General features: G+C 42.8%; 1 protein-coding gene and 1 long non-coding RNA gene across 4 annotated transcripts in view; both read right to left on the bottom strand.

Annotated features, from left to right (window-relative positions):
* SCG5 (secretogranin V) overlaps window positions 1-26,880 on the bottom strand; it is a 55,716-nt gene extending 28,836 nt beyond the window's left edge. The window contains exons 1-2 of one of the 2 annotated variants that reach the window (XM_009428718.4): window positions 26,664-26,880; window positions 24,603-24,835 (exon numbers count right to left, since the gene is read on the bottom strand). In XM_009428718.4, the coding sequence (XP_009426993.1) occupies window positions 24,603-24,828 (226 nt within the window). In that variant the 5' untranslated portion in view covers window positions 24,829-24,835; window positions 26,664-26,880. 2 annotated transcript variants of the gene reach the window in all.
* LOC101057978 (uncharacterized) lies at window positions 922-24,594 on the bottom strand. Of its 2 annotated transcripts, XR_010151582.1 has the most exons (5): window positions 12,080-24,594; window positions 9,433-9,586; window positions 7,663-7,892; window positions 2,730-2,796; window positions 922-1,493 (listed from the first exon to the last, which is right to left on the bottom strand). It is a non-coding gene; the product is annotated as an uncharacterized LOC101057978 (long non-coding RNA). The 2 variants fall into 2 exon arrangements; XR_170378.6 differs by having other exon boundaries at window positions 9,433-24,594.
* Window positions 26,881-27,661: the final 781 nt, after the last annotated feature.

Below are 27,661 nucleotides of genomic sequence, written 5' to 3'. Positions count from 1 at the left end.
GTTCTTTATAAATGGCTAGAATAAACATTTGTTTTAGACAGTAATCTCATAGAAAATTCTTTTCTGTTTCTGAGTTCCCAGCAGCTACTACTATTTTTTGGCAGCTGGTGGTGGGGTGAGGGTTAATTCTAGCCTCGAGAGGAGAAGGCACGTGGTGTGTGTGTTGGGGAGGGGCCCAGACTAAATCCTCTACAACCCTTTGGTAATGCTTTCCTGGCCTGTGGTTTCCCATCTCATACAAATATTCCCAATTTCTCTCTTTTATATCCATGTAACCTCTGCCTGGCAATAGGTATTAAGAATAAAGCGGGTCCGGTGGCTCATGCCTATAATCCCAGAAGTTTGGGAGGCCGAAGCGGGTGGATCACTTGAGGTCAGGAGTTTGGAGACCAGCCTGGCCAACATGGTGAAACCCCATCTGTAATAAAAATACAAAAAAGTTATCCAGGCATGCTGGTGTGTGCCTGTAGTCCCAGTTACTTGAAAGGCTGAGGCAGGAGAATCACTTGCACCCAGGAGGCAGAGGCTGCAGTGAGCCGAGATTGTGCCACTGCACTCCAGCCTGGGCAACACAGTGAGACTCTGTCTCAAAAAAAAAAAAAGAATAAAACTACAACAAACCAAACAAAACAGTATTCACTAGTTATTATCAACTTTGTGCCAGGAACCATACCTGGAGCCAGAACTCAACGTTATGTTAAAAGAGATAGACTCAAAGGCGGCCACAAAGCTGTGTGGACAGTGATGAGCAATTCGTGCCTTAAAGTCCAAAGGAGGTGCCTCCGGCAATACGCTCAGACAGCTGCAGCACTACACACAGACACTGGAAATACACCTCACAGGATTCTTCTGATTCTTAAAAATGGCAAGTCTCTTACCCACACATGGTAAAACGGGTGAAGAAAGCACACATAACTCAAATTCATAAAAACACCAAACTTATCTTTAAAAATGGGCTTCAACCTTCCCATCCACCCACTTCCAACCAAAATTTTTAACTAGAACTACTGATGAAAAATAATGTTGGCCTGAGTCAGTTCTAGTCGCCTTTATATATTATTTTAAAATAGTATATAGCAGTGCTGTTCTATAGAAATAGAATATGAACTACATTTGTAATTTTAAATTGTCTAGTCTTCTCACTTCAAAAAGTAAAGAGAAATATGAAATTAAATTTAATAATTAATTTTTTATCCCAATATATCCAAATTATCATTTCAACATGTAATTGATATAAAGAATTGCCAATGAGACTTTTTATATTCTTTTTTGAATACTGTCTTCCAAATAGGGTGTGTAGTTTATACTTAGAGTACATCACAACTCCAGCCAGCCATATTTCAGGTGTTCAGTAGCCTCATGGGCGTGGTGGATACCAAATCGGTCAGAGCAGGTGTATAGAGGAGGCTAGACATGGCGATCAAAAGTGCAGCCTGCAATCCAGATGCTTGAGTTTGAATATTGGCCTCATCACCTTAGCTGTATGACCTCATCTGTAAAACAAGAATACTTAAGTAATACCATCCTTAAGCCGTTAGTATGAGGATAAAATAAAATAGTCCTTGTAAGGCTTTTTGCAAGAATTCTGGCAAATATTGTGCTTAATAAATGTTAGCTAGGGTGGTCACTTTATAATGCATGAGCTCTATACTTAAAAACATATGTGGTCCTGAACAAGTTATCTTACCTCTTTGAATATTAGTTTCCTTCTCTGTAAAACAGGGGTGATAATAATACTTCATTGAGAAGATTAACTGGTACAAACATAGCACTTAATAAATGTTCGTTTCTTTCTCCTTGACTTTAGGTGCCAATGAACAGAGAAATAGCCAAAGGGCTCGCTGAGTGGGAGCAGAGGTAAATGGGCCCGGATAATTGGAAAACTGGATAGTCACGAGGTTAACTATGCCACAGGCAAGAATCCAGATGGTTCCAACCTACCTCAGCCAGTGTGAGAGTGCCCAGTAGATGTGTTTCTTTTGTAGTTCCTTTACTAGAAGCTTTATAAGAGCAGGCATGTTCACTGTTTCACAGGCTAATAGAAATAAAGTATGTATGTGCATCTTATGTAACTATCCCTACGTATGTATGCTGAATTCAGTAGGCAGCCATGTTCAGTATTTTAGAGCTGTAGCCGTCACTCAACTCCCTTGTGTTGATAAGAAGAAACATTCGGGGAAAAGAAGACCTATTTGTTTATTGTAAGATTCAAAATCTCTAAGGGTAATGGCCTTTATTTCTTTCCTACTCAGAAGTTTGTTTTTCCCTATTTAATAGCTCATACAGGATTTTGAAAAAGGAAAACTTAAAAATTTTAATTAGAACCATATCCTAAATATCCTTCTGCTCCTCTGCATGTTTGTTTATTTTTTCTTAGGATTGATTTGTTCAGAGTTTTGAAATTACCAGGGAAGAGCTTTTGAGGATGTTTGAGATCCATGATTCAAAACAGGGAGGGACACATGAGTGGCAGTTGACATCAGAAGCCACCAGCCATTCCTCAAATTGCCAGCTCTGGAGCCCTCCATCCTGCACTAGAAGGAGATACTGCAAACCCTGCCAAGGTGTTCATGCTTCTTGTGCTTTAACATTTCAAAAAGCTCAATTCCCAAAGACAGTGAAACTGCCACGAAAAACAAAATGAACTCTGGATGACAAGGAGGCCCAGTCATTTCTCCTATCAATGGAAAGGGCAATTTTGATTAGAGACAAATAGTACTTGATTTTACCTATAGGGACTTATGACTTATTCACAGCTCTGACTCCTCTTCTCCACAGGAATTCAATAATGTAAACCTAATAATAAAAAATGACATAAAATGAATGTAATGAGAACACCCTAAAACTAGTTTCTCTCCTGGCCTATCTCCATGTTGCATCTTTCAGAAAGTGTCAGAAACGAGACTTAAACAAACAAATAAAAAAAAACCACCCCAAACCAGAACCTAATGCTGATGTGATCGTTTAAATAAACTAAACACAACTGGATAAAGAAGCTGTTTTACAAAAATAAAAATAGAAAAAAATTTCTTGACAAGAGGCATGGATTATTCAGGATCCCTGTGTTATTCTAATTGTTTCAGTGCTATTAGGTGCATTTTAGGGGAATGTGGCCCTGATGGATAAATGCACCTTTAATTCATTTCTAAGGCAGTGATGTGAGATATAAGACTTTTTTGGGTAGGCACAACCCCAAAAATGTCATGTAAATCTTGAAAAGCTTTTCATCCAAAAACCCCAAAGGGTTTACTCATCTCAACATCCGCATTTGATAGGCAGAGGGAGAAGAATGACTACAAGAGGAAGATTATCTGAGACCAAAACTAGAGACCTCCTAGAGGCTGGGCTCCCATAGGCACCCTGGCCCAGACCACAGCAGGGAGGGAATTTCTCCATTCTGCCTTTGTGCCTCATCTCCTGAGTTAGAGACGGTAGCTTAGTTTCCTTTCTTGGTTCCCTTCAGTATTCCTTACAGATAAAGAGATGTTCAATACACGTGTTGGCAGAATGGCCTCCATTTTATAAGAGTGGAGGTGACTTAGCAGGACACATGCTATTTATACAAACAGAAGAACCTAGCAGCACACACATGAATGAGTGGGGATCTCTTTATTACTGCTCCTGGAGGTGGATTTATAGTGAAGTGAATGAGGGCCCCTCATGGGCGCAGACTGCTTCCAAGGCCTGGAACCTAACTTTTCATTTGCAATTGTGTGTTATTTTTCTTGAAAAAAGTTTTCAAATTGCATGAGTTTCAGGCCTCACAAAACTTGAATCTGCTGTGGATTGCTCTTAAAAGCGGTATACAAACGCCATCTTGGATTTTTCACCCGTCATTATTTTAACTCCTAGTCATCCAAAGCAAATATAAATCAATTAGTTTTGTAGCCATGGACAAAGGAGGCCTGGGTTTCCTCATTTCTGAAAATGAAAGGTGATTGAATATGATTCCTCAGATCCCAAAAGAGAGCAATGTAGGGAAGGAGGGCACAGTGAGAAACAGAAGGAGGCAAAGGCTAGGACACCCTGGTGCTGGCTACACTACTAATAGCTGGCGTATGACCTTCAGTGAAGAACTTTACCTCTCAGGGCCTCATTTTCTCTACTATGAAATGAGGCAGGCAGACAAGACATTCTCTAAAGTCCCATCTTGTCCCATGATTCCAGTGCCCTGACTTGTGCAGTGTGTCACCTCTCATGGCCACTCTCACTGGGTGCTCACAGTAGCCCTGAGACTAGTCAGTGGAACACTCTGGTGAGCTTCAGAATTCAAATTCAGTGCTCTCCTTACTATACCACATGGGAGATATTTTCCAGCTGAACAGTAAACAAGGCTAATATCATTGGTTTGATGGCCTTCAAATATGCACTGTTGTCATGCCGAGTCAAAGATGATAGTCTGACATGAACCAGCGTTGCAGTGTAGATGTGGCGAATGACAAGGGAGTGGCTCCTTTCCCACAAGAGGCACTGGACTTGAAGCTGCAGCTGGTACAGCCCATCTGCAGGGAAATGCCATTTTCTTCTCATGCCTCTGTTCAAAACTTGAGTCCCACTGCTTACAGCTAGACAATCATTAGAATCACTGGTGGCACTGAAAAAAATCCCAAGCAGCTCAGACTCCCTGGAACTACCATATTTGAATTCCTGGAGAGATTAGGGGCCAGGAATCTTTCATTTTAAGCTTCCCAGGTAATTCTGATGATCCACCAGGTAAGAAAAGTATTGTTCTAGGTAGTTTTCTCTGTCCTAGCCAGCCTGGAAATGCTGTTTCTTTTAAAACAGTAAGTCTATCTGGATACCCTGATGCCTCCTGCCACAAAGTCAAGCTGGTGTAGCATTGGCTAGGACAAGCAGTGACAGCCACAAAAGACCACCTATTCTGATTCCATTTATATGAAATGTCCAGAAGAGGCAAATTCACAGACATAGAAAGTAGAGTAGTGGTTTCCAGGGTCTGGGGAAAGGAGACTGAGGGAAGGAGTAAGGAGGCAGAGATGGCGGGAATGGCTAAGGGGAATGAAGTTTCTTTTGGGGCAATAAAAAATCTAAAATTGATACTACTATGTGAATATACTAAAAACCATTACATTGTATACTTTAAATTGTTGAATTGTATAGTATGTGAATTATATCTCAATAAAGCTGCCATTCATATATTATATATGTTATATATGTATATATGTATACATATGTGTATATATAACATATTATATATATTATATATAATATATTTTATATATATATATATTCTTTTTTTTTAACAGCCCTAATCTTCTCTTCCCCGCTGTACACACAAACACACGTGCACCAACTCATGATCATTGACAGGTTAATTACAGAGGCCCAACTAATGTCCCACATGTGTGAATGGCACTCCAATCACCTTGCTTGTGACCACCTTATTAATACTCTCCCCAGCTCTCCAGCTCTCCTGCACCAGAGACATCAAATCGTCCCGGGCAGATGGCACCACCTGGTGGCCATTACAAGAAATCCTGACCGCACACCTCTGCACTACCTCCTCTCTCGCCATTCTTCCCTCTTCTTCCAACTTCAGGGCTCAGTTAATTCTATAGTTGAGGTGATCTCCAATTTATACAAAAGCACTCCCTTTCATCTCTCCTCCAACTTGCCTCAAGTCTTCCTCTACTGCTGCTAAATAGCTTAAAGAACTGTAGTTTTAAGTCTACATGTGAAAATGGAAAGAAACAAATCTTAAAGTGGATAGACAAAAATTAGATCTAATAAAGAAGCAATGCATCGTATTAACAAATATTTCAGAGACTAAGAAAAGCAAAAAGCTATATAATAGGAAGAGATGTTCTGTTTCATTGGTCATCAAATAAACACAAATAAAACAATGAAATGCCATTTTTGCCTATCAAATTAAAATACTTTAAAAAGGTAATACTTACAGTTAACAAGTGAGACAAGACACCCACAAACGAGTGAGAGAGAAAGCACAGCCATATAAGTCCAACACTTACAGAAAGCAACCTGACAGTATGTAGGAAATGCAGCCTAAACGACAGGTACAGAGCTTGACCCAATTATTCTTCTTTTCATAGAAATATGTACCCCAGAGAATTTATCAAGACTGTACACAAACGTTTATGCACAAATATGTTCACTGAAGCTGTGTTTATGATGCGATAAACTGGAAAAACTCTAAATGGCCATTTGCAAAAATGCTTGAGTAAAGTGAGGCATAAACGTATAATAGGATATAATGCAGCTACTAAAACTAGTTACATTGATTTTAATACAGGGATAGGTTCTTGATATAATATTAAGTATAAAAAGAGATAAAAGATTTACTGTATGATTTTAAAAACTACCTATGTGTGCACAGAAAACAGACTGGAAGAAAACATAGCCAAATGCTGAAAGTGGGTATCTCTAGGTGGTACGATTCTAAACAATCTTTATTTTATTTTCTAAATGATCCACGACAGCTTTTATTATCTTCATAAGAAAAAATACTGAAACATAAGTTATCCATATAGCATCCTTAAAGTTACCCCCAAATTTCCCTCCGAGTGTGTGATGGCAGAAAAAGCAAAACCTCTAGAGCCATGGGTCTCCACAGCGGGTCTGATTTTGACCCTCAGAGGACATTTGACAATGTCTGGAGATGTTTTCTTTCTTCTCTTTTTTTTGTTGAGACAGAGTTTCGCTCGTTGCCCAGGCTGGAGTGTAATGGTGCAATCTCGGCTCACTGCAACCTCTGCCTCCCGGGTTCAAGTGATTCTCCTGCCTCAGCCTCCCTAGTAGCTGGGATTACAGGCATGCACCACCACAACCGGCTTATTTTGTATTTTTAGTAGAGACAGGGTTTCTCCCTGTTGGTCAGGCTGGTCTCTGAACTCCCAACCTCAGGTGATCCGCCCGCCTCGGCCTCCCAAAGTGCTGGGATTACAGGCATGAGCCACCGCACCTGGCCTGGAGACATTTTCTGTTGTCACAAATGGGGGAAATGCCACTGGCATCTAGTGGGTAGAGGCCAGGGATGCAGCCTCCACCACAGAGAATTATCTGACCCACATCTAAATGGTACCGAGGGTGGAAACCCTGCTCTGACTTGAATCCAGCTTCTATGCCCCTTCTGTTCCATCTTGGTATGTTGCTCACCTGCTCTAAACCTCAACTTTCCCTTGTAAAATAGAATCATCTGCATATGATTTCTGAGGGCAAAATACAATACATAAAGTGTTTGGCACATAGTAGATACAAAATAAATATTTGTTCCTTCTCCTCCAACACTATTACTCAATTTTGTATTTCCTTTTGCGAGTTATAGCAAACTTTTGCAGTTATAGAAAGAATATATTCTACCCTTTAAATTATATCTCAATTATCCATTCCAAATATAATTGTGGAGTCAGTCAGGTAAGCTTTGCTGTGCTCTTCCCAGATTCCAGAGCTTTAATATCAGATTGATACCATGAAAAAATTAAATTACTGGCTGTACAATATTGATTACCAAAAACTCATGAAGGCAAATGTCTTAAGTACTAGGGGTAATCGAGGTGAAAAGCTGATCTCCTTTTGGGGTCTGCCCTGCAGTCAGAAGGGCTGACTCTGGAGAGCACCTGAGAGGGGTGCAGGGCACCAAAGGACAGGAGCAGGGGTATCATGCGTGCATCTCTCATTACTCACCAAAGCCACATGTGAATGACCTAGGCTCATGTAGTCATCTGGGTTAGTTGGATCCTTTTCCTTGGCTGAATGAGCTCTATTAATAGATCTAAGGTAGGCTCACTCTTACTGCTTCTCCATCAGAATAGTGCTGGATACCTGATACCTTTGGGTAGACTGGAGAGAGGCTGATGGTCATTCACGCAGTCTCCTTGATGTCCAAACCAAATGAGGGAGGTGATCTGACCTGCCTGGGAGCATGGACACATTGAGGCAGTGTCAGAAGATGGCCTGGGTGGGTAGGCAGGCTGCAGGAGGAAGCTCTGTAGGTATTGATAACTCTCTCGTCAGAGTCACGGATCTGGCAAGCTGAGAGCAAGCTGACCACTCCCTGCCTGCAGGTACATCTCGCCTGTCCACAGCCCAGACCCCTAGGCACCAAAACTCTGACTGTAAAAAAAGCCAGAGGTCCTTACCAGGCTCCAGTGTGCTCTATACAGACCTAGTTAAATGATAGACGACTGCCAAAAATTCTATTCACTGACCACACAGGGAAAAAATAATCCTTCCAATATTAGTATTACGTATCATTTACTGTCAGAATAACTGCTCTTTCCTCTCCTTCCTTTGCAAACATTTTCAGATCATAGCACCTGCATTGTTGCCATGTTTTTGCACACTTCAGTGACCAAGGGCTATTCAGAGTCTGGACAAACTGAGCAAATAATTCCTCCCACCATCTGCTGAGGATTTTTTTTTTTTTTTAAAGGAAAGCAAGCAAGATACAGAGAAGGGACCTGCTGGTTCAATTCAGGAGCCAGGCATCTTAGGTAGCTCACAGCAAAGGGATTCTTCCCAGCAGGCCCATCCATTCCTGCTGCTCCAGAGGAAAACGTTAGTCACTCACATCTTGTCCAAACCGTGCAGGGCTTGTTGACACAGGCCTGCTGAGCTGTCATACCAGAAAGATGGCATCAGGAAGGTCCCTTGGGCTTCTGCAGGGCAGGCTAGCCTCCTGGCCTGGCTGTTTCCTCAGCCATAACCTCTGTCTCATGCAAAGAAAAACTTGAACAGGCCACTGGGGGAACTGACCAGTAGTGCCAGGAGCCTGCCACAGATCCCTTCTGGCAAGGCCTATTGCTATGGTCATTTTAGGCCCTGGATAAGTATCACTCTGTCTTGGTCAGACCAAAAGCCAGCAGGAAAGTTTTCCTCCTGCCACTCACTGCACTGCCACCCACTGGGCACCTGGGATCGTCTAACTTGCCATGAGAAGTCCGTGTCTGACACTCTGGGAGCTTATAATCAAATATGTCCAAGTGAACAATCACCTGGAAAAGATGGAGCTCCCAGAGGAAAGATCCATTTCACAGATGATCCGGCACATGCTGTGCAGTGCGAGTGCAGGGGCACATTTCTCCTATTATCTCTCTGACAGTTTTTTTGGTTTTGTTTGTTTTTCTTTGAGACAGAGTCTCGCTCTGTCGCCCAGGCTGGAGTGCAGTGGCGCCATCTCGGCTCACTGCCAGCTCCGCCTCCCAGGTTCTCGCCATTCTCCTGCCTCAGCCTCCCGAGTAGCTGGGACTACAGGTGCCCGCCACCATGCCCAGCTAATTTTTTGTAGTTTTAGTAGAGACGGGGTTTCACCGTGTTAGCCAGGATGGTCTCAATCTCCTGACCTCGGGATCCACCCGCCTCGGCCTCCCAAAGTGCTGGGATTACGGGCATAAGCCACCACGCCCAGCCCTCTCTGACAGTTGTTAAGTGCTGAGTGACTGAAGAAATACCTACCTTCATCTCCAGAGATCCCTGTGGTGTTGGTGCCATCTGTGCACGTATTTGACCAATACAAAGGGAAATATCCAACCCACCGTCCCATCCAATGCCACTGCTACTACCCCTGCCGCCATCGAGGGTATCGCTAGATTTGGGGCAGCCTATTTATCTGCAAGGACAGAGAAGTGTTACAGAACATTCTGTGGGCAAGGTGCAGAAGGGAGGCTGGAGCTTCTCAGGTGAGCTTAGGGCCCTGAGTAATATAGACCATGTGCCACTGTGCCCAGATGCTCTTTAAGCGGAAAAACTTGGCGACAGCCTTAAATGCATCCAGCCTTCCCTGCCATCCTCCCTTCCCCATAACCACCCTCCACTCAACACATACTGGTTAAAAAGTATGTTTCTTTTCACTTCTTACTGCCTGAAGCTGAATCTTTATCATCTACATCCTACCCGTCCTCAAGGAAGTCTAGCTCAAGTTTGATCTGTGATGTCTTCTCTGGGGGCCAATGCCTTATCCCCCTCCTGAACTCCAGTAGTGACTGCCTGATCCACATATAGGGTTCTCAGCTTCTATCTAGTAGGTTGCAGCTGTGCATTTTAAGTTTGATGTCCCTTTCATCCACCTAGACTTCAAATTCCTTAAACAAGAGCTGTGAGTCATGATAAGAGATGATGGACAGGCCCAGCTACTCCTCTTTGCCATTCCCTGGATATCAGTTTGTATCACATCCTTTTAGCCAGCCCACCTCACTGGGGTGCGGCACTGCATGAAAACACTTCGTTACTCCTAATCTTTGTTGTGTTTGGTTATTCTTACACCTCTGGATGCCTCTAGACTCAAGTACCAATGGAACATGCTGTAAGGGAGTGGGAAGTAAGGGGAAAAGCAGTCTAATTCTGTTCCATCCCTGATTTTCTGTAAACACACTCAATTCCTCTGGTCAGAGTTTAACCTTCACTGGAAAGGTTAAAAGAAGATATACCTAATGCTAGATGACGAGTTAGTGGGTGCAGCGCACCAGCATGGCACATGTATAAATATGTAACTAACCTGCACAATGTGCACATGTACCCTAAAACTTAAAGTATAATTTAAATAAATAAATAAATAAATAAATAAATAAAAGAAAAGAAGATAGTGCCTGATGGAGATCCTACATAAATAAGTTAGATGCATGTTTATGGGTTTTGAAACATATCAGGGCCACAGTTCCTGGCATGTAGTAGGCACTCAGTAATTACTCATTGAGTAAATAAAAGTAGAAATGTATTAGATAATATTTTGATAGGCTATTTGGTTCAAGGAAGTGTACCGATCATGGGCTGCCAGAGACGCCCACAAGAGGACAGTGTGTTCTTAAACCACAGAGAGCAAGCTTTTCAATTCTGCACACCTTTCTTCCACTGACATCTGCTATATCCACATGGACAGGTTTCACTTTTGGTTTGGCAGCTGAATCATAGTCTCCTTCACTTTAAACCTGCTTCTATAACCTATTTCATGGCAGAATACAACATCTGTAAAGTCACAAGGGCAAGAATGGAACAGAGCAAATATCAGTATGAAAAAGTTGCTATTTATGAGCTTTTAGAAAGCATCCATCCTCATTACAGTCACATGTTTCTCACGCCTAAGGTCAACACCAATACAGAGCAGAGCACTTAAGGCCAGGTGGGAAACTGATTCTGGCAAAGTTTAACATGCAACTACTGGGGGGCAGTTTTCTGAGGCCACGTGAAGGAAACTTAAGATTGAAAGATATGACTATCTTCCAATCCCAAAGCCACTTACACCTGGAAATATATATATATACAGGAGGATGAAAGAATTAAGGACCATGAGAATGATGCTTTGCACCTGTGTACCATTTTATACTTTCCAAAATACGTTTATATATATTATTTCATTTGACTGCCCTGTCAAACCTGTGAGATGGACTGGACAGTTTATCTCCATTTTTAGATTGGGAAGCTAAACTTTGCGGAACTGAAGGGACTTGTTCAGTGCCACGCAGCTGGTCTGAGCTAGGACTAGAACCCCTGGGCATCCTGCCTCAGTGCTCTTCCTGCTATGCTGTACAAACCAAGTCCCCCCCAGCCTCCACCGCCAGTGCCCCTTCCTCTACTAACATCACACAGCACACCATGGTCAAAAGTGCATGCTCAGTTATATTTGCGGTGCGAAATTGTGGTCTGCTAAACCCTTCCAGCCGCCTTCAACAGTTCTCTTTACGAACTGTGGTGCCCAAGGTATTTGCACCAATTGGTTCCAAGAAGGCAGTTTGTCAGAACATTTGCTTCCAGAAGCGGCACGTCTCTGAAACACCACCCACCCAAATCCACATGTGGTTTACCGCGACTCCCAGCACATTATAGTTTCTCAGCTAAATATCACAGGATTGTACTAGTCTACCAGGATAGAAGACAGCTGGTTGGGGAGATGCATTTAAACCTAACACAGCTGTCCTGCCAACAGGACATTTAACTCGTAAAGCTTAAGCGGTGTGATTGTGGGCAATGATAAACATTTTTAACCTTTTTAAAGGCTGTATCAAATGAGACAGAATATAGAAAAGTATTTCTGCAAACCACAAAATATATAAAATTTAGTTACCACAATTCCACTTCCTACATGTGCCTGATCCACTTTGTCAATTACCTGTGGGAAATTGTTGATTGTGGCTTCCCTGGTGACTCAGCACGCTTCCTGTTGCCTCCCTCTTTTTCCAGATGACATGAAACAAGGTCCCAGCTTGAACACTCTGAGTTTTGAACAGATATGTCTGAGAGGACATCTGCCAGAAGCCTATTTGCATGAGGAACTTAGAAACCTCCAGGAGAAAGCTCAGACTGAAGGAAAGAGGAGTCGGCTTGCCAACTGCAAGGCACCAGACAATAAATAATGCCTTAGTGGTCAATGGAAAGGTTGGGATTTTTAGAACCTATGGTTCCCAGTGCTTAGCTTTGTCTCCATGTCCAACACCCCCATGTGAATCCTACAGAAAGTTGTGGGGCAGAGGGGCAAAAAAAATAAAGCTATGTTTCCCTAAAAAATCTCTAGTATTTAGGGATGTCAAGGCACACTGTCTTGGTCCATTCAGGCTGCTGTAAAAAATACTTTAGACCAAGTGATTTGCAAACAGCTGAAATTTATTGCTCACAGTTGTGGGGCTGGGAAGTCCAAGATTAAAGTGCCTGTAGATTCTGTGTCTGGTGAGGGCCTGTTCCTCACAGTGGCTCCGTCTCCTGTGTTCTCCCACGGTGGAAAGGGCAAATGAGCTTCCTCTGGCCTCTTTCATAAGGGCATGGATCCCATTTGTAAGGGTGAAGCCCTCAAGGTCTAATCACCCCCAAAGACCCTATCTTTTAATACTATTGCAGTGGGGATTAGGCATCAACATATGAATCTGGGGGAGACACAAACATTCAGACCATAGCATACACTGAGGGGATTTTCCGTTGCCCTCCCAAGTCAGCACCCACTACAACAGAACACCCTGAGGCTGCATAGCTTGGGGGCACCCACCAGCTGTAATGGGAGACAATCATAGCTGAAGGGCATGGTGGTGCCGAACTTAAGGGGACAAGGGGAGGAAAAGGGGAAAATGGGTAACTGTCCCACAGAAGTGGACCAATTCATTTTGCTCAGGATCATATATGGTGTTTGCTCTATGATCTCCAGAATTTTTTTTTTTTTTTTTTTTTTCAGACAGAGTCTCGCTCTGTTGCCCAGGCTGGAGTGCGGTGGCACGATCTCGGCTCACTGCAAGCTCTGCCTCCTGGGTTCACGCCATTCTCCTGCCTCAGCCTCCCGAGTGGCTGGGACTACAGGCGCCCGCCACCACGCCCAGCTAATTTTTTCTATTGTTAGTAGAGACGGGGTTTCACCGTGTTAGCCAGGATGGTCTCGATCTCCTGACCCTGTGATCTGCCCGCCTCGGCCTCCCAAAGTGCTGGGATTACAGGCATGAGCTGCCATGCCCGGCAATCTCCAGAAATATTTAAAGCACTTTCCAGGAAATTGCAGTCCTAAGTGACCAAGTGTGAGAAATGCCGGTGACTTTTAGGTTATTACCGTCAAAATGCTCCAGATATATTTACATGTTGCGAAGGCTGGATAATCTTGACTGGAATAACACGAGTCCCACTTGCTGGTGTCTCAGAGGTCAATGGCTATTTCAAGGGAGCAAATATGGCAAGGTTGTTTCAACAAATATTTAGTGGGTGTTATTTGCCTGGCCTTGTCTAGGCACTACAGACACAAAAAGCGAGGCAGATACTGTGTGCGCATTTGCAAATCTCATAGTCTAGTGAGGAAGGCAAGCTCTTCCTCATCATCAATGCCAATTCACAATGAGGCTAAAGAAGCAAATACAAAGAAGTATCAACAATGAGCCCAGGAGTGAGGATCATCCTTAAGGATAAACCTTGTGGTCAAGGTTTAACCCTTTCTGCATCTGTACAGTACCTATAATCAACTAGATCAACTAGCCAAAGAAGCAGTGTGATGTGCTGGACAGACAGAAGAGGAAAACACCAGGGTCCAGCTCAGGCTCTGATCCCACAAATACTAGCTGGGCTATGGATGGAATGTTTGTGTTCCTCTTAAAATTTACATGTTGAAGCCTAATCCCCAATGTGATGGTAATAAAAGAGGCCCCAGAGAGCTCTCTCATCTCTTCTGCCATGTGAATACAATGAAAGACAGCCACCTATGAATCAGGAAGCAGTCTCTCCCCAGGCACGGAATCTGCCAGCACCTTGGTTTTGACTTCCCAGCCTCCAGAACTGTGAAATAAACCTTTGTTATTTAAGCCACCTAGTCTGTGGAATTTTTGTTATAGCAGCCTGAACAGACCAGAAGACAAGCTGTATCCCTAGATAAGTCTCATCTCTGAGTTTCTTTTTCCACATTTGTAAAAGGTGGCAAGGAATACTCACCCTCCTTGCCTGCCTCCAGTAAGTGATTGTGAGGGTAAGCATGACACTGTGCATGAAGACAATTTGAGACCCAGACTCTACTAGAGAGATTCAAAAGCAAAATACCATATTTATGTGGATTATAATAATTTTCCTTAGAAAATGGGGGCTTGATGACAACTGTGTTAATTTTATTCCCCAACACCCTATTAATTTCATGTGTCAGACTGCCTAAGTTATAGTACCCAGTTGTGTGATCATAAGCCAACACTAGATTTTTCTGTGAAGGTATTAAAGTGAGTAATATTTAAATCAGTGAACTTTAAGAAAAGCAGATTACTCTCTATAATATGGGTGGACTTCATCTAATCAGTTGAAGACCTTAAGAGAAAAGACTGAGGTCCTCTGAAAAGGAAATAATTCGGCCTCTGGACTGTCTTCAGACTCAAAATTATCAACTCTTGCCCAAGTCTCCAGTCTGTCTTACAAATTTTCAACTTGCCAGCCCCCACATTTATATGAGCCAACTCTTTAAAATAACTGTCTGTCTCTCTATACATTCTAATGGTTCTGTTTGTCTGTTTCTCTAGAGAACCGAGGATTTACATCTGGTTCTAGTGACTTCCATGAAAATATACTGGGGCTCAGACTTACCCAGGCTCCAACTCATATAGAAGTGAATATTTCACAAGGATTATTCTACAGTCAGACAACTGGCAGAGCAATTAGTAGTTGCCATACAGCAAACTTAATTTCAGGAGTTGTTATCTAGTTTTCTGTGTCCCTCTTTGACATTCTAAGATAGTCACATTTTATTTAAGGAATGGACTAAAGATCTCACTCGTGATTGAAAATTCACAAAATTCAAGAACAATCCTAATTGAGGATGATGACAAATTCTACCGATCACTGTTTAGAATTACTAAGCCTACTACTTTGAAATTGTGATCCTTGACAAATTGTTATTTGGGGAAGATTCACATTATTTCACATTTTGTGCATGCAATAACACTGTGCTAATTTTTTACATTGTACTGTTTCAAAGACACATGAAGTGTTCACATAAAATTCCCCAACACCCTATTAAGATTATTTTCTATTTTTGTTCTAGGTTTATGCTTCACTAAAACATTTATTACTATTAAACAAGATATAAAATAGACAAAGATGACACTTTAGATCTTTTGATCTACAAGACATCTAGGAGTTATAAAAAGTAAATATTAAAAGTTTATACTATAACTAGTAAATAACTAATAGTTATAGTTGTAAAAGTTAAAAATAGTGCTGTCCAAAATTTTAAAACATCAAAAGACATATCAGTGAGGTGTATAAATGTATAAGCTGGCAAAGAAAAGAGATTTGGGAGACTGCATTTCGTTCTTGTATTCTTATTTTAATTGAGAAGGTGGCTAGAATTAGTACAGTGCTTGCAAACACCTGAGGCCAAAACCTCCAAAGCTCTGTATCCCAGCACACTTTTGCCACTTTCCTTTTTCCCCAACGGAGGAAGGAAAGACCTAAGACACAGGCCAACACCTGTGCTCCATTCCTCATCCTCTCCCACCTCCTCAGTTGCTGCTCCCCATCCCACATCTTCAACTCTCCCTCTCTGCTGGTTCTTAGCAATTAGCACTTCAGCAAGTTCAATTTCTCACATCCTAAAATAACCTTAACAGAAACCCTCCTCAGCTCTAAATCATTCACCCTTCCCCCAATCCTTCCACAGCTATTACTCATCTCCCCTTTACCTGACATTCTGGGAACACATTTATACGTTGCATTTCTTCCTTGTTTATCCCCTCAATGCCCTGCAGGTATGGTGGGCCCCCACTACTCCCCAGAGCCGGCTCTGCCCAAAGCCCCCACAAAGCAGTAACTTCTGTGTTGCTACCCCCAGTGAACACTTGACACCCAGTGGTTTTTACTATTTCATGTGACCTCTCTGCTGATCCTGACAGTGGTAACCACTGCCCCTTCTCAGAACACTATTTCCTTGTTTTCATTACACTCTATCTTTCTGGTTCTTCTCCTTTCTGGCCGATTTATCCCAGTTTCCTTTGTGGATTCTTCTTCATCTACCTGGCCTCTGTCTTAGGTGCCCTGTTGTTCTCAATACCCACCCAGGGTGACCCCATCCACCCCTACAGTATCAGCCACCACTAACACGGGGATGACTCTGAAACCCTTCCTTCTCCCAGACTTCTCTCCTGTGCCATATACATCTAAGTGCCTTCTGGATACCCAGGACACTGTAAACACACACAAACATGTCATCGTGTTCATCTTTCCTATCCTTTTCCCCTCCCAAAAAGAACCTCCCCGTTTCTTTTGAATTTCTCATTACTATCCATGCAATTGCTCAACAGAGAAAAACTGAAAATCATCCAGAGACTTTAAGGATTGAAGTTCAGGGTGGACAAAATGCAACCCCCAAAGGCATGGGCCCATTGGGGGGTCCCAGTCCATTCATAGATGGCCTACAAACCCAATGTTCTCATTGGTTCCTCCAGGGTGAGGATAACCTAGAAACAGATTTTAGTCAAGACACATAAGAGTCAGCTGCACTGCTTTCTCCAACTGCAGAGAGAGACTAGCCAGAAACGGAGTGTCCCCTACAGTTCAAGGTTTGCTTCACCCCGCCATCCTCAAATGGGAAGCAACTGTTGCCACCCTGTGGCAAAGCGGAGGCACTGCAGCTCCTTTACCAAGGCCAAAGCTTGGCAGAGTAGAGGCTCCTAGGATCTGCCTCTTCAAGTAGACTATCATCCACAGGACTCTTTCTCCACTTGATATTTATTAAGAAAATAACCTTGGGTCTCTATTTCTAAGTGAAAAATTCTAAGTCCAACAGTCAGTGTTATAAAAAAGGATGTATTTTATTTTATTTTATTTTTCTGAGGCAGACTTTCGCTCTTGTTGCCCATGCTGGAGTGCAATGGGCGATCTTGGCTCACTGCAATCTCTGCCTTTAGGGTTCAAGCGATTCTCCTGCCTCAGCCTCCCGAGTAGCTGGGATTACAGGCACGTGCCACCACGCCCAGCTAATTTTTTGTATTTTTAGTAGAAACGGGGTTTCACCATGTTAGCCAGGCTGGTCTCGAACTTCTGATCTCAGGTGATCCACCCGCCTCGGCCTCCCAAAGTGCTGGGATTACAGGCGTGAGCCATCGCGCCCGGCAGAACGTGGGTATTTTAATGTTTGGCAATATGGATTTAAAATTACTCAGAGCCATCAAATGCTAATGTTTATACATTTCTATCTTAATGGCTAGATACCTGGTGTTATCACAGTGCTAGATAGCTGGTGGCCTAGAACTGTGGGGAAAATGAACAGCTGGCACTGAGCAGCCTATCTTTTACCTGAAGCTGTTAATGTTCTGAAAACGAAAGCACATTTTCTGGTTGGATTCATCCAAGGCCATCCAAGGCCATCATCAGTGTCAGCTGGCACAACCAGTTCTAACTCCCAAGAGCTCCCATCTCACAGCACATGGTTCTCCGAATCAGTCCCCTGGACAGTTGGTGGCTTTATTTGTTTCTGGGGATAATACAACAGTAGCCATTTAGCTATGTCTTGGAGACCAGTGAGCAACCGTGGGCTTGGGAGAAGATGGTTACTGCTGAAATATATGGTGCACTGAAGCATATCTGAACTGTATTGCTAACTGATGAGTAATCAAAAATAAGACTGGGGTGCCGGGCGTGGTGGCTCACGCCTGTAATCCCAGCACTTTGGGAGGCCGAGATGGGCAGATCACGAGGTCAGGAGATCGAGACCATCCTGGCTAACATGGTGAAACCCCGTCTCTACTAAAAATACGAAAAAAAAATTAGCCGGGTGTGCTGGCGGGCACCTGTAGTCCCAGCTACTCGCGAGGCTGAGGCAGGAGAATGGCATGAACCTGGGAGGGCAGAGCTTGCAGTGAGCTGAGATCCCGCCACTGCACTCCAGCCTGGGCGAAAGAGCAAGACTCCGTCTCAAAAAATAAATAAATAAATAAGATTGGGGTAAGCCATTAAAGACTGAAAACATGTTGTTAATAATCCACAAAGTGAGAGGAGGAAGGCCTGCAATTCAGTTACTAATGGCACCCACTGATTGCATGTAAGAGTGGGCTGGAAACCCCATTTTATTTTATTTTTATTTTTCAAACACCAACTCGAACCAGACAAGCCCATTTTATTTGGGCCCATTTTATTTGAGAGAACTAGGCTTAGAAAGTTGCCAGGATTACACATAGCTAGAAAATAGTACGGCTACGGGTTAACCCGAGTTCTCTGCCATAAACATACACACTCTTTTTTTTCATGTAATGCCAAGTAGGTCCCTGTTTGTCTTTGTGTTTTTATTTGCTTTGGACTAAGAATTTACACATTTGAAAGATGTTCCTTACCAAGCTGTTTTTAAGGCGCCCATGGAGAAGTTAAACATAACCCCCAATCCTCTCTGGATGTTTTGGCAAATGCTTCTACCCCAGTGACCACTTAAAGCTATTAACAACCAGGAGGCTGGCTACCAGGGTTCAGGAATCTTCCAAAATAAACTTCTAGTCTAGTTGGCCCTCTGCTGGTTTAGTCCCAGGACTGCAAAAAGTCCTTCTAGCTCCTTGGTAGGCGCTATACAAAGGGCACAAACCTTGCACCATGGTGATCACAGTCATAGTCAATTCTAGATAACAGACATTTTTGCTCACCACATTATCACTAAGCTCATGGCAAGAACTTCTAGGCAGAGATTTTTAAAAACACAGAATAGAAATGGAATATTTTCCTTGAACTAAAAGGCAGAAAGTCTTGACAGATCCAGATGTAAAACAGTATTTACATACTTATTGCCATTAGGTATATTTATTTCCCCCTGATATTATACATTAATTCCTCAAATATTTACTGAATGCTTACTATGTGCCTGGAATATAATGCAGTTAATAAGCAGATATAGCCTCATGGAGCTTACATTCCAGTGGAGAGATAAACAATAAGCAAGAAAACAAACAATGATTATAAATGACAAAAAATGCTATGGAGCTTTAAAAAAAAAAGGCTGGACACGGCGGCTCACGCCTGTAATCCCAGCACTTTGGGAGGCCGAGGCGGGAGGATCACGAGGTCAGGGGATGGAGACCATCCTGGCTAACACGGTGAAACCCCGTCTCTACTAAAAACACAAAAAATTAGCCGGGCGTGGTGGCGGGCGCCTGTAGTCCCAGCTACTGGGGAGGCTGAGGCAGGAGAATGGCGAGAACCCGGGAGGCGGAGCTTGCAGTGAGCCGAGATCGCGCCATTGCACTCCAGCCTGGGGGACAGAGTGAGGCTCTGTTTAAAAAAAAAAAAAAAGGAGACTGCAACAGAGAATGTAGGGGGGTGCTACTCAGACAGGGCAGTCAGGCAGCCCTCTCTGAGTGGGTGACTTTGAAACTCGCTACACAAGGAATGGGAGGAACAGCCTGTGTTGATAGCCTTGAGGTGGGAAGAGGCCGGTGTGACTCAGGGCCAGAATGCGTGGAACAAAGTAGGGAGTACGATTGACTGGAGCTGTGGATCCTCGTAGGTCATGGCAAGAAGGGTTATTTTTATTCAGGGTACGATGGGAAGCCACCAATGGAATTGTAACTACGGAGATGACACTAATATGGTTTAAACTTTTCAAGTTTAACTCCTGAAAAAAGTTTAACTCCTGTTCTTCCTGTGAAGCACAATCGAAAAGGGATCAAGAATAGAAGCAGGAAGATGAGTTAGGAGGCGATTTCAAAACTCCATGCCAGACATGATGGTATCTTGGACCAGGGTGTTTGGAGTAGAGCTAGAGAGAAGCAGACAGGCAAATTGCACATGGATTTTAGAGATAAAAATGAAATAAATTACTTAAAATTGAGGCATGAAGTGTGATGGAGAAAATCAAGGGTTACTGTAGGTATTTAGTTTGCATATATGGCTAAGCAGGGGCACTACTCATTTAGACAGAAAAGACTGATATAAACAGGTTGGGGAAGGTGGTGGTTTGAGAAATCAGGATCGAAACCTGGCAATTTAGCAATTAGTGTAAGCCTATGGATATGCAAGAAAGAAATGTGGGCTGAAATACAAACACCGGAGTCACCAGCCAAGAAATGGATTGAGAGTCAAGAGAATGAATGAGATCAAGTAGATAGAGAATTGAGGGAAATAAGAGAAGTGGACCCAGCACTGAGCCCTGGAGAACTTAACTTTTAAAGGCCGCCAGAGAAACCTGTAAACGAAACTAACAAATGGGTAAAGAAAAAAAGGAAAAAAGGAAAGCCCAATACTTATTTGTTTATTTAAGGACTACATTTCCTCGCCCTGCTACTTTGCTGTTCACGTTTATTTCCTCAGTACCTAAAACAGTGCCTGGCACTCAATAAATACTAGTAGGTTTGATGAATGAGCAGTGAGAACAGTGGGCTACAATGGACCAGGAGAGAATGAGAGGTGAAGTACAATTGGCATGTGAGGAAAGGCTGTGAAAGGCAGCTGTGAAAGGTTGCTGTGAAAGGCAGCAGAAAATTGGAACAGTAACTAGAAGGGATATGGAATCAAAGAAGATTTTTTTTTAATGGGATATATGATACCTCACTGACCTAACATTAATTTATACTGATACTATATTCCTATACTAAAAGGCCAATTTATAATTCTATATTTGAGAGCAAATATACACATTTGTTAAGATCCATTGATCATACAATTAATTTATTTAAGTAGACAAGATAGATATTTGTCTTCTATGTACCATGTGTTGGGCAGTGAACAACTCTGCCTGCAAGGAACTTAACATCCAGTAATTATCTAAAGTGATGATGATGATGATTTGTTTAGAAATTATTTCATCGTAGCACAGTTATCCATGCTAAAACTTTATTTTTGCTTCTGTGGACTGGAACATTACCTGCTTACAAGTAAGTGAATTTAAATCCTACCCCTAAGCTAAACAGAAGGTTATAGGAGTTAAGTAACTTGCCCAAGGTCACATTAGTAATAAATGATGAAGCTGGCATTCAAATTCGGGTGTCTCTGACAATGGTTTGTGCTCATAAGCACCATGTTAAGTGTATTTGAAATTCACACCAGAATACAGTATTACTATAAAATATGATAATATATTATGTATATTCTTTCTGTAACAATTAAAAATAAACTTTCCCAACTTGGTTCTTCACAATAAAATCCTAAAATCAATGTTGGAAGGGTATGGAAGATACTCCATGTGTCTGTCAGAGGGAATTAGCATCAGGGAGTGTGAGCAAAGATAATGCAAATAAATGGATGAGGTGAAACAATAACTAACTCACGTGAATAAATGATCAGACCACCCAACAAATTCAATGCCAAGGTCCCAGACTGGGAAAAACCCAGGCTTTTTATTTTGTTGTTTTTGCCCCAAGTATCTTTGGACTATTTTCTTTGTTAGTTTTCATCCTAGCTATAGTATACAATTCTAGGAAGACTCCCAAGATTCCCACCTGCTGGGAATATAATGAGATATCAGTCCCTTGTTATCCGAAAAAGGTCATGGGATAGTCACTCCCAGGATCATATTACATTATAATTAGAAGACTAAAGAGATATTCTCCTTCCAGCTATGAGAAGGCATGTGGCTTACAACCTGAGGCGGCCTCTAAGACCTGAGAGGGGCTTTGGTTGGCTGACAGCCAGCAAGAGAAAGGGAACTCAGTCCTACAATATAATTCAAATGGAATTCTGCCAACAGCCTTAACGAGCTTGGAAGAGGACGCAAGCTGCAGCCAAGATGACACCTCTGGTCAGCACCTGAACACTAATCCGCACCAAACTGCTGAGCAGTGGAAAACTCAAATAATAAATGAATGCTGTGTGAAACTGCTAAATTTGTGGTAATTTGTTATACAGTAATAGAAAACTAAAATTCAAGTCAGTATTCATCCCTTCCACAGATACTGATAGGGGAGACTTAAGATTGCTATGTTAGGCCGGGTGTGGTGGCTCACGCCTGCGATCCCAGCACTCTGGGAGGCCGAGGCGGGCGGATCATGAGGTCAGATCGAGACCATCCTGGCTAACACGGTGAAACCCCATCTCTACTAAAAATACAAAAAATTAGCCGGGCGTGGTGGTGGGCGCCTGTAAACAGCTACTCAGGAGGCTGAGGCAGGAGAATGGTGTGAACCCGGGAGGCAGAGCTTGCAGCGAGCCAAGATTGCACCACTGCACTCCAGCCTGGGCGACAGAGTGAGACTCTGTCTCAAAAAGAAGAAAAAAAAATTGCTATGTTAAGCACATTATTCCAAGGGTAATAAGGGAAACAGAGTTTTTAATTCTGAATTGTCCTAATCCATGATCTTTCATGTCTCCATGCCTTTTATTTTTTTAGTTTTTGTGGGTACATAATAGTTGTACCTCCATGCCTTTACACTTATGGTTCCCTGATGAACTCTTACTCAAACTTCAAAACCCAGGTCAAATGTTGCTTCTTCAAAGCAGCATTTCCTTATAGCCACCCCATCCACTCCTAAGCAGACTAAATTACTCCTGTTTGCTTCCACGGCGGCAGCTTGTGTGTACATCTATCAAAACACCTGCTGGGATGCACTGTCATAACTTTTGATGTGTGTCCCCACTTCCCTCTCCACTCAGACTGTGAATCTTTAGGGCAGAGCTGCACCAGTCTCCTGCCTAGTGCCTGGTATATAGTGGGTACTAAATAGTTGGATACTGGAGGGAATGGAGTCTTTGGATAAAGAGGCTTTTGATGCCCCGGGAGTGGCTGTTTCTTTTCCAGCACAGCTGATCAGGCCTCAGGTATTAGTGGAAACTCAGAGAGCTCCATGACAACAGCTTAGGTGAATAACCAAGCACTTCCTGCCTTAAAAAGGTAGATATTTATTGTTTGTCTCAAAAGAGCTGGCCTGAAATATATAGGTGTGCTTGAAGTAACGGTGACAGATGCTGAGAAGGACTGAGATTCTCCCTAAAAGGGATGACAGGAAGCTCTGTCGGATTTGTTCTAATTCAAGCCATGTGCTAGGTTTGCATGCTTGCCCATTCAACGCATTTGTGTTAATCCACTCCTGAAATCAAATGTCAACCTAAACAGACTACAATCTCACCGAATTAGTTTTACTCAATGGCTTAAAACTATGGGTAACAAAACAGAAATAAGAATCATCTATCAACAATATTCATGGCATTCACAGAACCCTAGGGCAGATAGCATTTTTAGAAAATCACAGACTCAGGCAAAATAGTGCATAATCAATCTGTAGGGAACAAACAGCATTTGGTTGGTATGCTTTTAGAGATAATTCTTTTTCCTTCGGACCCACTCCATGGGCAAATCCCTGAACTATAAGGAAATGCTCCCTTGCATTTAACTGAAATTAACCATGCTACTTCTTTAGGATTCTGCCTCAGTGGAGAAGGAGATCATTAGAATCAGAGGATAAAAAGCAAAGCATGGAAATAAGGAATCTGTCTAACGCTGCATCACCAGCTCATAGAAGCTAGATTCTCTTTATAAACAAATCATTAAACAACAAACAAATGAGGTACTGCTTTCTAATACAAGTATTATGACCACATTGCCAGAAACTTGGAAAACTTCAGGGGGAAAATGGTCTTGCCACCTTAAAACGATTTAATTATTCTTAATTTATTATTTAATAAAATTGTTATATTTTTAAATATTTTCAAAAGCTTTCGCGTAAACTCTTAATGTCAGTACCTCTTTTGTCTCCTCTTGGGTATACTGGAGTCATTCCTAGGAATCAAGTCAGATCCTGTAGGTTCTACATTTTGAAGCTCTTTTACAAGTACTGGCTGGCATTGACTCAAAAGGCAGCTATCTGATGACACAATTTCCTGAAGATCAGCAGTGAGGAGAAAACATCATGTCTGGGTTCTAATCTTTCTTTAGTGATAACACTAGATGCTCCTTCATTCATTCAACAAACATTAATTGAGCACCTATTATGTACCAGACATTGTGCTAGGTGCTAGGGCTACAGCTATGAATTAGATAGATAAGGTCCCTGCTCTCACAGGACTTATAGTCTCATGTGGGTGTGTATATGTAAGTATGTAGACACTGTGTAGAAGAAGAAAGGGAAAACCATGAGAAAGTAGAGTCTCTTAAAAATTAGCTTCCTCCTCTGAAAAAAATAGGATAATAAGGGCATCTACTTATAAGGTTGTTGTGAGAAGTGTGCAAATATATTATTTAAAATGCTAACGGAAACTTCAAACCATCAGAACACAGTAAATACCTTCAATGCTCTGGGGGCCCACAAGATTCATGGCCTGGTGAGCTGGATATTCCACTCGGGGCCTGGCAATGCCCAATTGCTCCATAACACCATGAAGCAGCCTCTGGATATCTGCTTCTGAGACCCGGTCAGGGGTCCGGGGGCTGTAAGCAAATGCTGGAGTCCATCCAGATGCCAGCCAAAACAGTAGGCCAGATAGCATGGTAGAGACCATCCTGGAGACCATTGTCAACCTGCAGATAAAAGACCAAATGTATACTGATAGGCTACAATCAGCAATTGTGATAATACAATTATAATGATGCAACCACTCCAGGTTGTGGTTCGAGGACCACCCAGAAAGGGGTTGTAACAAAGAATCCTTAGGAGGTTGCTTTTGTCTTAAGTTTCCATGCTAGGCAGAGCATCATTGCAGAAAGGTATTAAACAAAACAGTTGCAGGTATCCAATTCCCTCTGTTTGCATTCTTGAGAAAGCTAGGCTGGAATTGCGGTTCTCACTCATAATTTTTATCCTCCTTGTAGCTCCCTGAAAGTTCTGCATTACTCCTAACTTCATCACTCTCTCCCTCTCTTACTAAAACAAATAAACCAAACTTGCTTACATTTTGAGAAAGAGATAGTGGCATCTTGGGTTTTCCCAGTCTCTGGGAATAAAAGTCTAACAGGAGGTAGTCAGGAAGACACAAATCAAGAAGCTCAGGAAGGTTGGGAGTGGTGGCAGGGAAACATTTCAGTTTAGCAAACATCCAATACGTTTGCGATCCTGAAAGGAAGGAAAATGTCCCTTAGATCCTGCCCTGCAATCTGCTGGGGTAGTTTGAGGTTTGTTTGCTCAGCCACATGCTGAGTGATCGTGGGCAAGTCCCTCAGTTTCCTCTTCTGCAAAACGGAGATAATTAAAGCATTTACCTTTTAGGGTTGTTGTGAGGGTGTGTGCAAATACATGTTAAGAGTGTTTAGGACAATGCCAGGCACAGAATGAGCCCCTATATTGCTATTATTATGTTGCTAACATTGCCTTAACAGTTCTGGAGGTTAGAATTTGGGGAGGCAGTGGTGGTGAGAGGGAGTTAACTAGCCTGGGGGTGGGAGGGTCAACCTGTCCTAAATGTTGGTTTCTATGGGTATGTCTGCAAAACAAGTGAACATTATCCTTGCAGCTTACCTCACAGCTGCTTAACGTGTTTGGATGCATGCTTCAGGCAGCGGCCTTGCAAACCCTCTTTTTTTTTTTTTTTTTTTTTTTTTTTTTTTTTTTTTTTTTTTTTTGAGACGGAGTTTCACTCTTGTTGCCCAGGCTGGAGTGCAGTGGCGCCATCTCGACTCACTGCAACCTCCACCTCCTGGGTTCAAGTGATTCTCCTGCCTCAGCCTCCCGAGTAGCTGGAATTACAGGCGCCCACAACCAAACCCGAATAATTTTTGTATTTTTAATAGAGGCAGGGTTTCACCATATTGGTCAGGCTGGTCTCGAACTCCTGACCTCAGGTGATCCACCCCCTCCCCTCAGCCTCCCAAAGCGCTAGGATTACAGGCGTGAGCCACCATGACCGGCGCAAACCCTCCTTCTAATCATTCTTCTACTGAGGATGGGGGATGGAGAGGTGGGAGGAGGCAAAATCGTGCGTTTCCTTTACTGAAACAAAAATTTTTATACCCTCCAATTTCTTTTTCTGCAAAGAAAAGGCCTTTTCTAGCCACTAGATATAAAACCTCGCTCTCCAAAGAGCTGAGAGTAGCTGTTTAACAGCAAAATCTGCAATTCTGATGGAAAAGGCTGGAGGCAGGCACGAGGCTCTCCATCTCCATCTTTCCCTTGTCCACTCTGAATGCAGGATGTCATCCCAGCAAACGCCGCTCTGATTTGATGAACTACACAATCTCCTCCCTCAGTACTCCCTTCCCCTTACTGATAGCCAAACATTCTAATCCCCTACGCATCCTTTGTCTGACCCCAGCCTCCACCTCAAGGATTTTAGCAGGACGCCCTCCCCCAACTGGCAATACCAAATCTCGGGTTGGCGGCAGGCGGCCGAGCCGACATCAAAACTGTACTCACCGAGGGGCAGCCCGAGGAGCCTACTGCGGTATGGGCCTTGGTGGGGGTCAGGCCAGGAGCGGGCGAACTGGAGAGCTAGTGCGTCACCCTCCTCCGCATCTTAGCTCCGCCCCGGCCCCTCCTCCAGCAGGTGGAAGTTGCCTCGCCAGGACTCCCCAGACTGCATCCCAGATAAGTGTGCCTCTCACCAGGAGCCGCACAGCTCTTCAACCCCCACATTCTGCATACAAACCTCTTGACTATGACGTTTCCTAGAGACCCTCTTCAGCTCCATCGACCTCCGTGGAAGTCATTCACCTCCTTTCTCAGTCTCAATTACAACGTGCCAGTTCACCACTACAGCACACCTTTAATTTTGTCAACTTCTAGAATATGTTTTTTTTGTTTTTGTGCCTAAAGCCTTTCAGCTTCAAGAGGGAAGAGGCAATGAATGGTAGAGAGACAAAAGATGAAGTCATAAGAACTTTTAATGGTGGCTATGATAAGGTATACCCTGCTCTGAGGGTGAGGGGCCTCTTACTAATCAGGAAAACTATGGGGATATTTAATACAAGAAGCCAGAAACTTCCATTAAAGTGATAAACTTGAAAATCTGTAGAAATATCAGCTCTGAGTGTTATTTCTAAACGTCCACACAAACCATCAAGTAAAATTCCACTTTGGCCTCAAGAGAAACCATACTCCCAGCATACTGTAGAAGTATGTCCAGGTAGTCCCAGCTTCTTAAATAAGGGTTTATGGAGCACCTACTATGTGCAATCTTGAACACTGAAATTTGCTCAAATACTAAAATCAAAATGTAAAGCCATACAATAAATATGGCACTACAAATTTGATCAAGATGGAGGATGAGTAAAGAACCTGGGGGTCTCAAAACAAGTAACCTGATGAGGTTAGAATCCAGATCTATTTATCTTAGCTCTAGAGAGCAAATCCATTATCATCTACAGCAATTTTTATGCAATGAATAGAGGCTGGCAAAATTCATTTATGAGACA

Source organism: Pan troglodytes, chromosome 16 (assembly GCF_028858775.2).
Source record: "Pan troglodytes isolate AG18354 chromosome 16, NHGRI_mPanTro3-v2.0_pri, whole genome shotgun sequence".
Classification (NCBI taxonomy): Eukaryota; Metazoa; Chordata; class Mammalia; order Primates; family Hominidae; genus Pan; species Pan troglodytes.
This window is presented reverse-complemented; position numbering and strand designations above follow the sequence as displayed.